Source organism: Terrapene carolina, unplaced genomic scaffold (assembly GCF_002925995.2).
Source record: "Terrapene carolina triunguis isolate 2854851 unplaced genomic scaffold, T_m_triunguis-2.0 Scaffold147, whole genome shotgun sequence".
NCBI classification, from domain to species: Eukaryota; Metazoa; Chordata; order Testudines; family Emydidae; genus Terrapene; species Terrapene triunguis.
The window spans coordinates 643,706-659,311 of NW_020664498.1; the positions used below are offsets into that span (position 1 = coordinate 643,706).

The window sequence follows — 15,606 nt, forward strand, 5'->3', positions numbered from 1 at the left end:
CTTTCTGGAAATCTTGCCCCCAGAAGGTATGGAGCTTTGGGCTACTCCTGTATGTTCCTAGGCAAAAACACACAAACTGAAAACATACCCAACCCTCTCGCTGCTACGGTAGAAATACAGCTTGACATTGAAGTAAAACATATTTAAAATATGTTAAATGGAAATATACTCACCATCCCTGACATATAGTCTGGATTAAATTGATTGGAATAGTTGGCAACATTTTCCAGTCCAATTGGAGGTGGATTTGTAGGAGGATAGCCAGAACCACCCCAGGGATTACTACCTGAAATAATCAAACAGTCACCTTGAACCACAAAACTTAAATGATTTTCTACCCTATGCATTACTACTTACAGTAAAAAATGCAATATCTATTAAACATAGGCAGTTTGGACAAGAGGAAAATAAACTAAACTAAAAAAATTGGTTACTTACCTTTCTGTAACTGTTGTTCTTCGAGATGTGTTGCTCATATCTATTCCAGTTAGGTGTGTGCGCACGCCACGTGCACGGATGTCGGAAACCTTTACCCTAGCAGCTACCCGTCGGGCCCCTGGAGTGGCGCCGAAATGGCGATCTATATAAGCCCCTGCCGGCCCGACCCCCCTTCAGTTCCTTCTTGCCAGCTACTCCGACAGAGGGGAAGGTGTGGGGGAATGGAATAGATATGAGTAACACATCTCAAAGAACAACAGTTACAGAAAGGTAAGTAACCGTTTTTTCTTCTTCGAGTGATTGCTCATATCAACTCCAGTTAGGTGACTCCCAAGCCTTACCTCGGAGGTGGGGTCGGAGTCAAGGAACCACAGATTGAAGGATCGCTCTGCCAAAGGCTGCATCATCCCGAGAGTGCTGGACGATGGCATAGTGGGACGTGAAGGTATGAACCAAGGCCCACATGGCAGCCCTGCAGATTTCCTGGAGAGGAATGTGTGCCAGAAAGGCAGCTGATGATGCTTGAGCTCTCGTGGAGTGAGCTGTAACAGCAGGCGGAGGGACGTTTGCCAGGTTATAGCAAGCACAAATGCACCCGGTGATCCACGAAGATATTCGTTGAGAGGAAACCGGGGCGCCTTTCATCCGCTCTGCAATGGCGACAAACAACTGGGTTGTTTTACAAAAGGGCTTTGTCCGGTCTATATAGAAGGCGAGTGCCCTTCTAACGTCGAGAGAATGAAGGCGTTGTTCACGCAGGTCAGCATGCGGTTTTGGGTAGAAAACTGGTAAGAAGATATCCTGGCTCACGTGGAAGCGGGACACCACCTTTGGTAGAAAGGCCGGGTGAGGTCTTAGTTGAAAGATGGTATAGGGCGGCTCACAGGTGAGAGCGCGTAATTCGGAGACCCCTCGTGCGGAAGCGATGGCCACTAGGAAGGCGACCTTCCAGGAGAGCTAGAGAAGAGAACAGGTGGCCAGCGGCTTGAAAGGAGGACCCATAAGGCAGGAGAGGACCAGGTTGAGGTCCCATGCAGGCATGGGTGACTTCGTTGGGAGGATGGATTTTCTCCAGGCCTTTAAGAAAACGTCGCACGACCGGATGTGCAAACACAGAACGCACCGCCGCGCCTGGGTGGAATACAGAAATGGCCGCAAGGTGGACCTTAAGGGATCCAAAGGCTAGGTGCTGGTCCTTTAGGGACATCAGGTAGTCCAAAATGCATGAAATGGAAGCCTGGGGCGGGGGTACCTGCCGCTGAGCGCACCAGCTAGAAAACCTCTTCCACTTTGCCTCATAGGTAAGTCTAGTTGATGGCTTGCGACTTTCCAGAAGGACCCGCCATACTGAGTCCGAACAGACGCGTTCAGCCTGGTTCAACCACGTATCCTCCAGGCCGTGAGATGGAGCGACTGGAGGTCCGGGTGAAGAAGACGACCGTGGTTCTGGGATATGAGGTTGGGGTCGAGAGGAAGACGTAGGGGAGCCTGAATGACAGGTCCAGCAGAGTCGGGTACCAACACTGACGCGGCCAGGCAGGGGCTACCAGTATTATATCTGCCTTGTCCCGGCGGATCTTGAGGAGCACCTTGTGAACCAGCGGGAACGGTGGGAAGGCATACAGCAACTGGCCCGACCATGTGATCTGGAAGGCGTCCGCTAACGAGCCTGGGCTGTGACTCCGGAAGGAGCAGAATGCTGGGCACTTTCTGTTGGTCCGCGAAGTGAACAAGTCGATTCGGGGAAACCCCCAGGTGCGGAAAACGGAATGAATGATATCCGGGCGTATGGACCATTCGTGAGTCAGAAAACGCTTGCTCAAAGTATCCGCCAGGACGTTCTGGACGCCCGGCAGGTACGAGGCCTGAAGGTTGATGGAGTGGACTAAGCAGAAGTCCCACAGAGAGAGGGCTTCTTGGCAGAGCGGCGATGACCGGGCTCTGCCTGGCTTGTTCAGGTAGAACATGGCCGTGGTGTTGTCCGTTAAGACTGCTACTCAGTGACCCCGCAAGTGGGGAAGAAAGGCTTGGCATGCAAGGCAGATCGCCCTGAGCTCTCTGATGTTGATGTGCAGCAACAGCTCGCTCTCATGCCATAAGCCCTGCGTTGTCAGGCTGCCGAGGTGGGCTCCCAATCCCAGGGCTGACGCGTCTGTAACTAGAGTCAGAGTGGGTTGGGGGTGGGATGAAACGGGACCCCGGCACCCACTATCTGAGGGTCCAGCCACCACTGCAGGGAGTCGAGTGTGTACTTCGGGACTGTGAGGACCATGTCTAGGCTGTCGCGTCCCGGTTGATAGGCAGACGCCAGCCACGCCTGAAGCGGCCTGAGCCTGAGCCTGAGCCTGGCGTGTTGCACAACGTATGTGCAGGACGCCATGTGACCCAGCAGCCTGAGACACTGCCTTGCTGTAGTGGTCGGAAACTTGCAGAGGCTGGTAATTATGCCTGCTATAGCCAGGTGCCGTGCCTCTGGAAGGAAGGCTCTCACTTGGCTTGCGTCCAGGACCGCTCCTATAAACTCTATTGTTTGAGTAGGGGCGAGGACAGACTTGCTGAGGTTTACCATGATGCCCAAGCGAGTGAACGTGTCCAGGAGTAGGCGTACCTGCGACTGCACGTGACGATGAGACCAGCCCCGTATAAGCCAGTCGTCCAGGTACGGGAAGACGTGTACGTGGTGTCGGCGGAGGAAAGCAGCCACAACCGCCATGCGCTTGGTAAAGACGCGGGGGGCTGTGCACAAGCCAAACGGGAGGGCTGTGAATTGATAGTGCGTCTTGCCCACCACGAAACGGAGGAAACGTCTGTGAGGCGGAACAATCGAAATGTGAAAGTACGTGTCTTTCATATCGAGGGCGGCATACCAGTCTCCCGGGTCCAGTGAAGGGATGATAGTGGCTAAGGAGACCATATGGAACTTCAGGTTGACGATGTACTTGTTGAGCTCCTTGAGGTCCAGAATAGGTCTTAGGCCTCCCTTTGTCTTGGGTACAAGGAAGTAGCGGGAGTAGAAACTCTTGCCCCTGAACTCCTGAGGAACTTCCTCCACTGCCCCCAGGGCGAGGAGGGACTGAACCTCCTGGATGAGGAGTTACTCGTGAGAAGGGTCCCTGAAGAGGGACGGGGAGGGGGGTGGGAGGGCGTGTTGGAATGGAACTGGATAGAATATCCCGTTTGCATCGTGCGGAGGATCCAACGGTCCGAGGTAATATGGGACCAGGCATGGTAGAAACGGGATAGATGATTTAGAAAGGGATGACTGTCCTGGGTGAGAACTGGTAGTCCGTCCTCTGGCGCACCTTCAAAATGGGTGCTTAGGGCCCGGGGGTGGCTGACTGTCCTTGGCCTTGTCCAGAGGGAGGACGAGACGGCCTATGTCGGGAGTATCTGTTTCTCCGACGAGAAGGGTCCTGCCTCGGTCTCGGAGGGAAAGGACGTTGCTGTGGCCTAAAGGGCTTCCTCTGGGTAACCGGGGTATGTATACCTAAGGACTTAATGGTGTTTCTGGTGTCCTTTAAGGTATGCAGGTGGGAGTCAGTTTGATCTGCAAACAAGCCCTGGCTATTGAAAGGGAGGTCCTGGATGGTATGCTGGACCTCAGGCGGGAGGCTGGAGGACTGAAGCCAGGCATTCCGCTGCATAGTGATTCCAGACGCCAGGGTACGCGCAACCGCCTCCGCAGCATCGAGGGAACCCTGGAGGGAAGTCCTAGCAACCAGCTTACCCTCCTCAGCAATGGCCCCCCCGTTCTGTACAAGCCTCTGTTGGGAGAAGATGATCTTGGAACTTAAGGGCCGCAGACCAAGAATTAAATTTGTACCTTCTGAGGATCGCCAGCTGGTTAGCGATCCGCAGCAAGAGACCCCCAGTGGAATAAACCTGTCTCCCAAAGAGGTCCAGCTGTTTCGCGTCTTCTGATTTGGGAGCAGGCCCCTGCCTCTCCCTGGCATTTACCGCATCTACCACCAGCGAACATGGGGCAGGGTGGCTAAACAGATACTTTCGTTCCACCGCTTTAGCTGTGGGGGGGATGGAGGTCATGGTCTGCCAGAGGGACTTTGCATTATTCTGTATGATTCTGTTCATGGGAAGGGCCACCCTTGAGAGCCCTTCTGGGCCTAGAATGTCCACCATGGGGTCCTCATCCTCCACAGCCTCCTCAATTTGGAGGTTCATATTGAGGGCCATGTGCCTCAACAGCTCCTGGAAGACCCTAAAGTCCATAGGGGGTGGTCCAGATGTGGACGTGCCAGCCACAGCTTCGTCACGGGAGGATGAGGATGACTCCACTGGTAGGACAGGTGCGCCTGGAACATCCTGATCAGATGTGGGGGGCTCCTCCTGTGGAGTTGGGAGTAGCCTCTGTCGGAGGCGCTGGATCCACAGTTTGGTCTGTGTCAGGAGGAGGACGGCTAAGGGTTGCCTCAGGAGGCCTGGTGCTCGAGCGAGACGGTGGTCGAGCAACTGGGGGAGCGCCCTGGGCTTGATGGTCTGCCCAGGGTGTCCAAAATTGCCACTGGGGTTGCCAGTGGGTAGCTGGAGGGACTTGTCCAAGGCTTCCTGGCCCATAGCAAGGGATGTCCGAGACCCCAGATGCTCTCTCCGACCTGCCAGAAGGAGATCTGAACCGCGATGGCCACGGGGGTGGTAGTGCGGGAGTGGATCAACGCAGGCACCGAGTCTCTTGGCAGATGTGGGTCACGTGGTGATCGGCGCCGTGAGGCTGATCATGACCGCGACCGGTGCCGCGATGGCAAGCAGTGCCGAGCCGGAGAGCGGTGTCGCCGTGGCGATCGCTGACCCGGGGATCAGGAACCCGCAGCTCGTCAGACCAAATGGTGCCGCGAGGTCACAGATCGAGATCTGGACCTCGAGCGGGACCATGTATGCGCAGTCGAAAATTACCTCGAGCGTGAGCAGCTCCAAGACTGCAGGACCAGCGCCGCGAGTCATCCGGTGCCATGAGTCAGACCGAGACTTGGGGCGCTGCCGGGACTCAGAATGGCGCCGGGACTTCGAGCGGGGCTGAGATGCTGGTCCGGGGGCTGGCAGCTGGAACATCACTGGCTTGCCCTTGGATGGCACCGGGACCCGAATTGGGGCTGGTGTCGGGGCCGGAGGCACCGGAGCCGTCATCTCTATGAGGCCTCTCGCCACCTCAAAGGTGTCCGGCGTGGAAGGAAGAATGATCTCTTCCACTTCCACCATCTCGTGTGGAGAGGTGGTCTGAAGAGATCGAGGCATGGTGACTTGATCAGAGGTCTGTCCAGGGTCTTGCACCGCTGGGCCCGTGACAACTGTCTCGATTCTACGAGAAGGTCCTCCCACAGCTTGCTTCTTGGCAGCAACTGGGGAATGGGAGCGGTGCCAAGGTGGGCGTTTTTGCGGCCTGGGAAAACGCCGGTCCCGAGATGAGCGCGGGATCTTCTGCGGTGCCGGAGCTGGTACTGCTGGAGGGGCACTCCGCACCGAGGCGCTTGGGCCCACTTCTTAAGAGGGCCGCAGGGCCGACTCCATGAGGAGTTGCCTAAGATGGAACTCCCTCTCCTTACACGTTCGAGGTTTGAATGCTTTACAAATTTTGCACTTGTCTGTTTGATGGCTCTCCCCCAGACACCTGAGACAGGAATCGTGGGGATCGCCTGTGGGTATGGGCCTGCTGCAAAACTTGCAAGGCTTGAAGCCCTGAGACGGCATGCCCCAGGGCAGTCGTTGACAAAACCACCCTCTAAAAGCTAAACTACGCTTAATACTATAAAAGAACGATTAACACTTACAATGAAGATAAGAGAGAACACTAGGGATAAGTGGAACACTTGAAAAGACAAGAGACCACTGTTCCAACAACCATCACATGCGGTAAGAAGGAACTGAGGGGGGGGTCGGGCCGGCAGGGGCTTATATAGATCGCCATTTCGGCGCCACTCCAGGGGGCTCCCCAGCCGGCCTGACAGGTAGCTGCTAGGGTAAAAGTTTCCGACATCCGTGTATGTGGTGCGTGCACACACACCTAACTGGAATTGATATGAGCAATCACTCAAAGAAGAACTAAAAGGTCTGCAAGGTTCAAATGAGCAGATCTCACACCTAACCAAGGTGATAACATGACGATAATAGGAAAAGAAACGTGCAATAATGTGTGAAGTATCCTCAGACCATTATGTTCTCTATTAGGAAAAGCAAACTTGATACAGTTATATAATAGAATATAGTTGAAGATCCTTCAATCCTTACGTGTAAGGACTTCATCTATTTTGGGATGGCAGCAGTTGGGACTGGATATTCAGCAGGCTGAGCGTTCCAATAGGATGGACATTCTCAGGCACTTCATAGTTCTGGTAACATAGCGATCTCTTTTTATCCCTTCACTAACAAATAGCGTCAAAGTTCAAATGCTGTTCTAAAACAGTAGCTACAGAGGTTTTAGTTCCAGCACTGTTGGGAGCCCTCTAGCAGCCCTGTCTGTTTGATATTTTGCTGTATTCACTGCTTCATCATACTATGTAGTGCACTGGGGATAATGTTCCATGTGGCTTATTGGTCTCAAATTACACAACAGATCCTCACTAAGCATGCAGCAAGGCCCTCTAGTTCTTTCCCCAATCCAGTGCCATCAAGGCATTTTTACTTGCTATTTATTTATACTGGCCAAAATTTTCAGAAGTGACTACTGATGTTGGGTGCATCGTTTTTGGGGTGCTCAACATGAGACTCTCTAAGGGGGCCTGATGTGCAGAAAGTGCCAAGCCCCTTCCATCTGGAAATCAGGCTCCTTTAAGGCAGCACAAGTTGGGTACCCAGAATCACGTTTGGAAATCACAGTCTCCGGTATCAAAATCAATTTATTTTCTACTGACCCCAGTGTTGAGTGTGCTGCAAGTACCTGTATATTAGGAGCAAGGCTGAAAGTACTCAATTCATTTCATAAGAGGCCACATAACCAGACATAACAACGCTCATTCACTCCTGAAATTTTAACTGATGACTTAGACACAAAAGGCTCTGTGTTCAAATCCCCAATTCCTGAAGCCATTCAGATCCCTCTTTTTTGTGCTCTGTCTCCACTTGAACTGGGTTGTTTGGATAAGTTACCTGGGGCTGCTGGGGGGTACCCGCCTGCCGGAGGATAGCCTGGGTAGCTCATTGCTAAGATCTGAAAAGAAAAAAAAGAAGTATTTATGAAGTTGTTTTTAAAAATATTCTGTGTTTTATAGAACATGTACATTTATTGTATATATGGGCTAACATCAAACTTTATATCTCTCTGCACTACCCTTATTGTGTAAACCACAGAGGTTCTTTCTGATACAAAAAAAAAAAAAAAAAAAAAAAAAAAAAAGACATGAACAGAGGTCCCCTGTTCCCAGCTCCTGGTGCTGGATCAAGGGATGTGTGGCAACACTTCATGTTAAGAATAAAGTAACAGTATGAGTGCGCATACTCAAATGACAGAAAGAGCAACAGCGACTGACAGCATTCAAATGTTATATAATTAACCCTTATACCTGTAAACTCTGCCGTTTGTTTGTGTTAATCATACCTGCCTCTCCATCTATTAACTAGCCTGCCTAACCCGCAGTTAATCATTAACAATGTGGGGGCTAGTTAGTTATAACAATGATTATCTCCCTCCCCCAATAATCACCTAAGCACCTTGTTGGATTGAGGCTTAAGTATCTTGATGATTCTAGTCCATAATTAGCTAGCCAACCGTTCCCATTCTTTCAGTAGATTATTGACTAGCCACTGTTCAATCATATACAGTAACTCCTCACTTAAAGTCATCCCAGTTAACGTTGTTACATTGCTGATCAATTAGAGAACATGCTCGTTTAAAGTTGTGCAACGCTCCCTTATAATGTTGTTTGGCAGCTGCCTGCTTTGTCCACTGCTTGCAGAAAAAGCAGCCCGTTGCAGCTAGCTGGCAGGGGCTTGGAACCAGGGTGGACCGGTAGCCCCCCTAAGTTCCCTGTGCGACAGCTGCCCACCAGACTATCAATTGCCGGCAGTTCAGCTGTCCCTCCCCCCACTGCCATGTGCTCAGGGCCGCCCAGAGGGAGGGCAAGTGGGGCAATTCCTCCATTCGTGCTGCCATGTAGAGTATGAGGCTACATTAACAACGTGTTAACCCTTGAGGGCTCAGCCGAGTTCTAGTTCATCATTTAGCAGTAAGGCATTCCCTGGGAAATATCCCACCCTCTGACTCCACCACTGCAACTAAGCCTCACAATCATCATTGCTGTGTACAGTATTAAATTGTTTGTTTAAAACTTATAGTGTGTGTGTGTGTGTGTGTGTGTGTGTGTGTGTGTGTGTGTGTGTGTGTGTTTGAGAGAGAGAGTCTTTTGTCTGGTGAAAAAAATTTCCCTGGAACCTAACCACCCCCCGTTCCCATTTACATCAATTCTTATGGGGAAATTGGATTTGCTTAACATCGTTTCACTTAAAAATCACATTTTTCAGGAACAGAACTACAATGTTAAGCAAGGAGTTACTGTAGTTAAGTCGGCATTGCCCCAACCCACTTGTAATCCTTACTGTACTATTAACCATCATAGTTCGCCTTATTAGCGGAGAGTATGAGTGTTAGATCACCAATGTTCCCCTAGCCTCACGCTGCCCTACTCTAGAAGGCCATGCATAGTGACACCACTTACGGGTTTAGAGCTTTCACTGTCTTCAGTCTAATTTTGGTCCGGGTTTGGCGTGCGGGTTCTTGCGTGGGTGGCCTGTGTTATACAGGAGATCAGACTAAGTGACCTGGTTGGCCCTTCTGGCCTCAAACTCTATGACTATGTTTATACTTAAAATGCTACAGCAGCACCAGTGCAGTGGTGCCACGGTAGTGCTTTAAGCGTAGGCACTCCCTACAGCGACAGAAGGGGTTCTCCCATCGGCACAGGTAACCAGCCTCCCCGAGAGGTGGTAGCTAGGTTGACAGAAGAATTCTTCCGTCAACCTAGCACTCTCGACACCAGGGGATAGGTTGGCTGAGCTACGTTGCTCAGAGATGTGGATTTTTCGCACACTTGAGCGATGCAGCTGGGTTGACCTAACTTTTTAGTTTAGACCAGGCCTAAGAGAGGGTGCGGCACAGTGGAAGCGCAGGAGGACGTATGCGATACTCAATATTAATAGAATTTGTAAACAGGCAACAGGAAAGGGGAGGAAGGGGGAAATCAGATCAAATTTTGGCTACATTAATCTTGATAGTGTTCCTTTAAGCACTAAAGTGTATGAAATAATCAGCTGTCCAAAATAACTGCAGAGAGAACAGAGATCCAAACGGGAAAGACAGCTGCACAATCCCAACAATGGTTTCCCAAGCTGAAAATAAAGGTGTTTTTTGTTTTGTTTTTTTTAATTACTTAAAACAAAAAATTTGACCCAGAAATTGAGAGGAAACATTTTTAAATGGTGTGTGAGGATTTTAGTCTTGTGCCTCCTGCCAACTAATTTATCTGAGTGATGTGGTTACCCAGACACCACTTGATTGATTTCTCAGGGTACACACAGACTCAAAAAAGCTTCTGATAATGGTAAACTAACACTTTGCTAGTGATCCTACTGAAACATTGATTCTGGATTTGAGCATCCTAGTAAGTAATAAGGAAAACCTTTGAGAAGCTATCACATATACAATGGGATTCACACACTCGCTCTTTGTTGTATATTTATCCTTCCACATCAGGGGTGGGCAAACTACGGCCCACGGGCCACATCCGGCCTGCGGGACCGTCCTGCCTGGCCCCCGAGCTCCTGGCCCGGGAGGCTAGACCCTGGCCCCTGTCCCCCCTTCCCCACAGCCTCATGCTCTGGGCGGTGGGGCTGTGAGCTTCTGGGGCAGCGCAGCTGCAGAGCCCGGCCTGACCCAGTGCTCTGTGCTGCGTGGTGGTGGTGGCAGCGGCGGCGGCGTGGCCTGGCTCCAGCCAGGCGGCGTGGCTGTAGCGCCGCCAGCCACCGGTGCTCCAGGCAGCGCGGTAAGGGGAAGGGAGAGTTGGATAGAGGGCAGGGGAGTTCGGGGTGGTGATCAGGGGGCGGGAGTGTAGATGGTGGTCGGGGGGAAAACAGGGGGTTGAATGGGGGCAGGGGTCCTGGGGGGGGCAGTCAGGAAGGAGGATGGGTTGGATGGGGCGGCAGGGGGCAGTCAGGGGTAGGGGTTCTGGGGGCAGTCAGGGGACAGGAATAAGGGGTGGTTGGATGGGGCAGGGGTCCTTGGGGGGGGGGCCGTCAGGAATGAGAGGAGGGATTGGATGGGGCGGCGGGGGTCCAGGGGCAGTCAGAGGACAGGGAGGTGTGGATGAGGCAGGGGTCCCAGAGGGGCCGTCAGGGAACGGGGGGGGGGGAGGGAGGGGGGAGTTGGGCCACAACCTCCTCCCCTAACTGGCCCTCCATACAATTTATGAAACCCAATGTGGTCCTCAGGCCAAAAAGTTTGCCAGCCCCTGTTCCACATGTTTTGCAAACAATTTTAAAAAAGTGTGTATTTCAGGCTGCAATACAGTCAGTCTGTTCTTTAACCTTTTTGGTTGCAGACGCAGGATCTCAAGGCATTAGCAAGCAGTGTAGTGAAAGCAGTATAGGAATCAGAGATTGACAAATGTCCAGTGAATCTTCACTCCTAGGTTTTCCAGGTTATTTTTAGTGATAAGAAAATACCACAGTCTATTTTTAAAAATACTGTGCAGAGTATTTCACTCATGAAACGTAGTATACATTTGGATATGCAGAGCACTGACTGGAATACAGCATCATCTCTCATTACCACTTACTGAAGCGCACATCACGTGCTATTGTCACTCATCAGAACTTGAAATGTTCGGTAAAGCCACAGATTTAACTGTGGATAAATTAAATTAATGGAGATATCCTACCTCCTAGAACTGGAAGGGACCTTGAAAGGTCATCGAGTCCAGCCCCCTGCCTTCACTAGCAGGACCAAGTACTGATTTTGCCCCAGATCCCTAAGTGGCCCCCTCAAGGATTGAACTCACAACCCTGGGTTTAGCAGGCCAATGCTCAAACCACTGAGCTATCCCTCCCCCCCCAATGAACCAGAAGTCTTCTTTAGAAACACATTGTGACTGTTTCAGTGAAATTGTTTTTATTAGAGAATGAAAAAGATTCAAGACATCAACATGCAATCAGTTTGTGAGAAATACTTGTGGTTGCAAACCCACAACCTTTCACCTTTTCTTGCTCATCATCAGCAGAAATAAAGGAAGGGACACAGAATCATAGAATGTCAGGGTTGGAAGGGACTTCAGGAGGTCGTCTAGTCCAACCCCCTGCTCAAAGCAGGACCAATCCCCAGACAGATTTTTACACACAGTTCCCTAAATGGCCCCCTCAAGGGCTGAACTCAAAACCCTGGGTTTAGCAGGCCAATGCTAAAACCATTGAGCTATTCACCCCCCCCCTTAAAAAAATTATACCCCGTCTCAAAATTTTACATCCTCTTATTGTCAATATCTCCTATAATGACTCGGAGATTAGCAAGAAAAGCATTGCTTTATTTTTTAGTTTGTTCACATTGGGCATGTGACAGCATTGTGTGTCTAGTCAGTTTCGCTATTTCTTCTACATAGTTGGATTCATTTCCCTCTTCAGTTTGAATGGATCTTTCACACAGCAAACAGTGTAGAAAAACAGTTTTAAAAAGGGGACAGGGTGATCAGGAAAGGCCACAAAAAGTGGCAGGTGTGAGTGCTGTACCAAAAATGCCTATAACCTCATTCTAAAAGACTGACTGGGTTTCAAATTGCTGGTGTTCATTTAACTTACGAGACAAAATTTGAAGAATTGCAATACAGATTACACTAAGCAGGGCAGACTAACAAAAGTCCAAAGAAATAGGTTGGATATACAAGAAAAATCTATTAGGCTGGGTACATGAGAACGTACTTTCCTGGTGTGGAGTTCAGCATTAGAAAGGCAGAATATTGTCTCACTTCCAGTATAGTCAGAATGGAATGTCTGCTCACATACCTGTTCCCTGAAATAAGGATTTCCCTGCAACTAATTTAGGCTGGAAAAAGCCTGGGTATTTACCAAATCACTCGTCCCCTGTAGCTATTGCAATGGAAGCTTCATACTGCTGCACCCAGGAAGAATAAGTGGCTCCTTCAATTAACTGTTCCTGTGTCAAGCAGGGAGCATTGAGGAATAACAAGGGCTACACTCTACAGCTGCACAAGGATCTGTGAATGCTGTAATGTCCATCCTCTACAGTTGGTGTTAACAAGGTTAATTATTTAACCAACTCCACCCGTCAGGAGAGTGAGCAGGAGGAATCTCAGCACAAGGTGCGGATGTTTGTGCACATTTAGGTCCCAATCCTGCGAACTGATCCTCACAAGCAGACCCTCACACCATACAAAGCCCCACTAAAGTCAATGAAGCTGCCTTCTGGTGCTGGGATCCATCTGTACAGATCTGATTGCAAGACCACGGCCATCATTTGGCTTCTAATGCACGGTGCACAGCCAAACTACATTTAAAAGAAAGGGGCATTTAAAAAGGAAAATCCTGTACACCGTATGAGGTGCCCCCTCAATATTCTACAGAAAGCAGTAAAGATTTCCCACATTTCCTCCCATCATTTCCCACTGTCCCTGGTTACTTACATAAGCACTTACTGACATGGTAATATCTAAGTTCACTGAAAGCATTTATAAATGCACAGTTGTTGCTAGCAATTAGTTTGCCACCCACACACAGACGAAATATTTAGCTGCAGGGCCACACTAAAGAAAAACCAGATCAATCAGATGCATCTTGCACTCATGCTAAGAACCACCAAATTAGGATCTGGCAACTGTAGTAAATATGATCCACCAGAGTTAGCAACGGGCCAGGCAAAATACTAAAATTTGGTCTCCCCAAATTTTGCAGGTATTTTTCAGATCTGAAACCAAAACTTTACAACTCATCCTGATCCCCATGTCTCAGGCCAAAACCCCAGATCCAAACTTTGAGGAAGGATTGGCTCAAGATCCAAATTTTGTGTCTAAGGCCTATTTCTATTTTGGATAGATTTTTCATCAGAATTATGAAAGACAGGGTAGGCAAATGAATCCAACTCCAATTCTCTAAGATATCCAGACTGCTATCAAAATCCTATTGCTTACTTCTCTCATCACATTCTCACAGCTTCCCTCTCCTGCTCTCAGGTCTTAGGCCATGTGGGCACACAGTATGACCTAGTAGATAGAGCACTGGACTAGGACTCAGGAGACCTGGGTTGTATTCCTGGCTCTGCCATAGGCCTGCTGGGTGACTATGGGCAAGTTACCTTCCCTTCTGTGCTTCAGTTTCCCCATTTGCAAAATGGGGATAATGGGTCTGACCTCTTTTGTAAAGTGCTTTGAGATCTATAGATGAAAAACTGTATACAAGAGCTAGGTAGAGAAGCCTAGAGTATGCTAATGCACATAAGCTTAAGAAACAACAATAGCCTGAAAGTTATTCCGTAAACAATAATCCTTGAATCAGGGTGAACAAGGCAATAGGTATGCAAGGTGCCCCTTTTTTCATGACTGCCATTTCTCAAAGAAGTTAAGGATTTAATTTTTTTTTTTTTTTAAGTTTCTCTAAGTGCAACAAAGAAAAGAGTTTGTGTTTTATACTACAGTATTTACAATCCGGGAAAACAGACACCTTCACCTACCAAGAACCATCTTCACAGTACAAATACCACAAATTAAAGAGCTATATTCCCTTGCACAGACTTGGGAGATTGAGCTTTTTGCTGCCATGTCCCTGGTTTGAATTTGGCATGGGTTCAACAGCGACCTAAAACTGGTGCCAGCAGATGTGTGACTGATCAGAGGCCTATATAAAATCAGCTAGTGGCCTCACTAGCAGGCCAGAATCAACTTTGGTAGTATGTCTTTGCTGCTCAAAATGCTCCTGAGCTGAACTGTAGGCAAAGGCAAATGCAATAGGCAAAAAGAGTGAGGGAGCGCATTGCCCCACTCCTCAAAGACTCTGTCTACACTCTCCTCCAAATATACATTCATCCTTCCCTTTGGGCATCCTGCTTACCAGTATTGCCTTGGCTGGATTTCCCACTACAGCCTCCACAATGCCAGAGCCACTTTCCTTATTGCCCCAGTAGCTTCCTTCTATTTTTGGGAGGGGGACATATGGACCATCAACCCTCTCCCCCTACCTTCTTGCAGCACACCCATTTGTCCTTCTGCTCCTATAGGCCAGCCCATTAGCCAAGAAGCCCTCAAACAGCTCTTACAAGGCCCAATCCTAAACGGGGACTTCTTTATGTGACAAACAGAATTTATGGGTTCTGAAATGCCTAGTGTGACTCATTCGTTCCCAGTCTTAGCGGAGACACGATGAAGCAATTCAGACAAACCCTTAGATTGTCATGGGCTTGAGATAAGAAAAATATCTGTGAAAAAAACTCGCTCTTCAGAGATTTGTTTATGATTCATCCAGATGGTGGAGATGTGCAACTCTCCCCCTTTAGCTAAGGGATTAACATGGGGAATCTCATGCAATCATCCAAATCTTGCCCTCTGATATGCTCATGCAATTCTCCGACTTCCCTGTTGATCGAATGCACCCCAGTGTTTGTACAGTCTACCTAAATTCAGATGGTCCTCTACTGTATTTCCCTCAAGTAGGACACAGTCTTACAGAGTGCTAGAACCCCCCACAGCTCTCACTGTAATCAGTGGTATGTGAGCATGCTAAGAACCCGGCAAGATTTGGCTCTTTAAAGCTGTTTCATAGGAATGGTTACTGCTTCGTGAGATTTTTATTTTTAAATTATTCTTGCAGTATTTTTGGTCTTTTTTAAAGCATTTCACTTTAAGAAACAAAAATAAAGCAGAAAAGAAAGAAGAACATGACAAGTATTAAAGAACAAGAAATTGCTTACACCTATTTTTCCCTAAAAGTGGGTTAGGAATAATGCTCCAAATGAATTTGTTATGAATCATTCCTTAAAAAACCCCCACAATCTCTAGGTAAAATAGATTGAGCAAGTTTTATGCAGCTGTTACACACTCATCACATCTGCCACTTGAACACTACAAAACACACAAGTCAATCAAGCTGTACTTGATACCTCTTCCAAACTGGGGATTTAAAAAACAACCAAACTACAATTTGACAATTAATACCTAGCAGCCCTGTGGAGTC

The 15,606-nt window shown here is 49.0% G+C and overlaps 1 protein-coding gene across 2 annotated transcripts in view; it reads right to left on the reverse strand.

Annotated features, from left to right (window-relative positions):
• Positions 1-15,606, reverse strand: part of LOC113406888 (annexin A11-like) — a 63,832-nt gene that overhangs the window by 19,628 nt on the left and 28,598 nt on the right. For both annotated transcript variants that reach the window (XM_026653730.2, XM_026653731.1), the window contains exons 2-3: positions 7,534-7,594; positions 174-286 (exon numbers count right to left, since the gene is read on the reverse strand). In XM_026653730.2, the coding sequence (XP_026509515.1) occupies positions 174-286; positions 7,534-7,585 (165 nt within the window). In that variant the 5' untranslated portion in view covers positions 7,586-7,594. The remainder of the gene's footprint in view (positions 1-173; positions 287-7,533; positions 7,595-15,606) is intronic.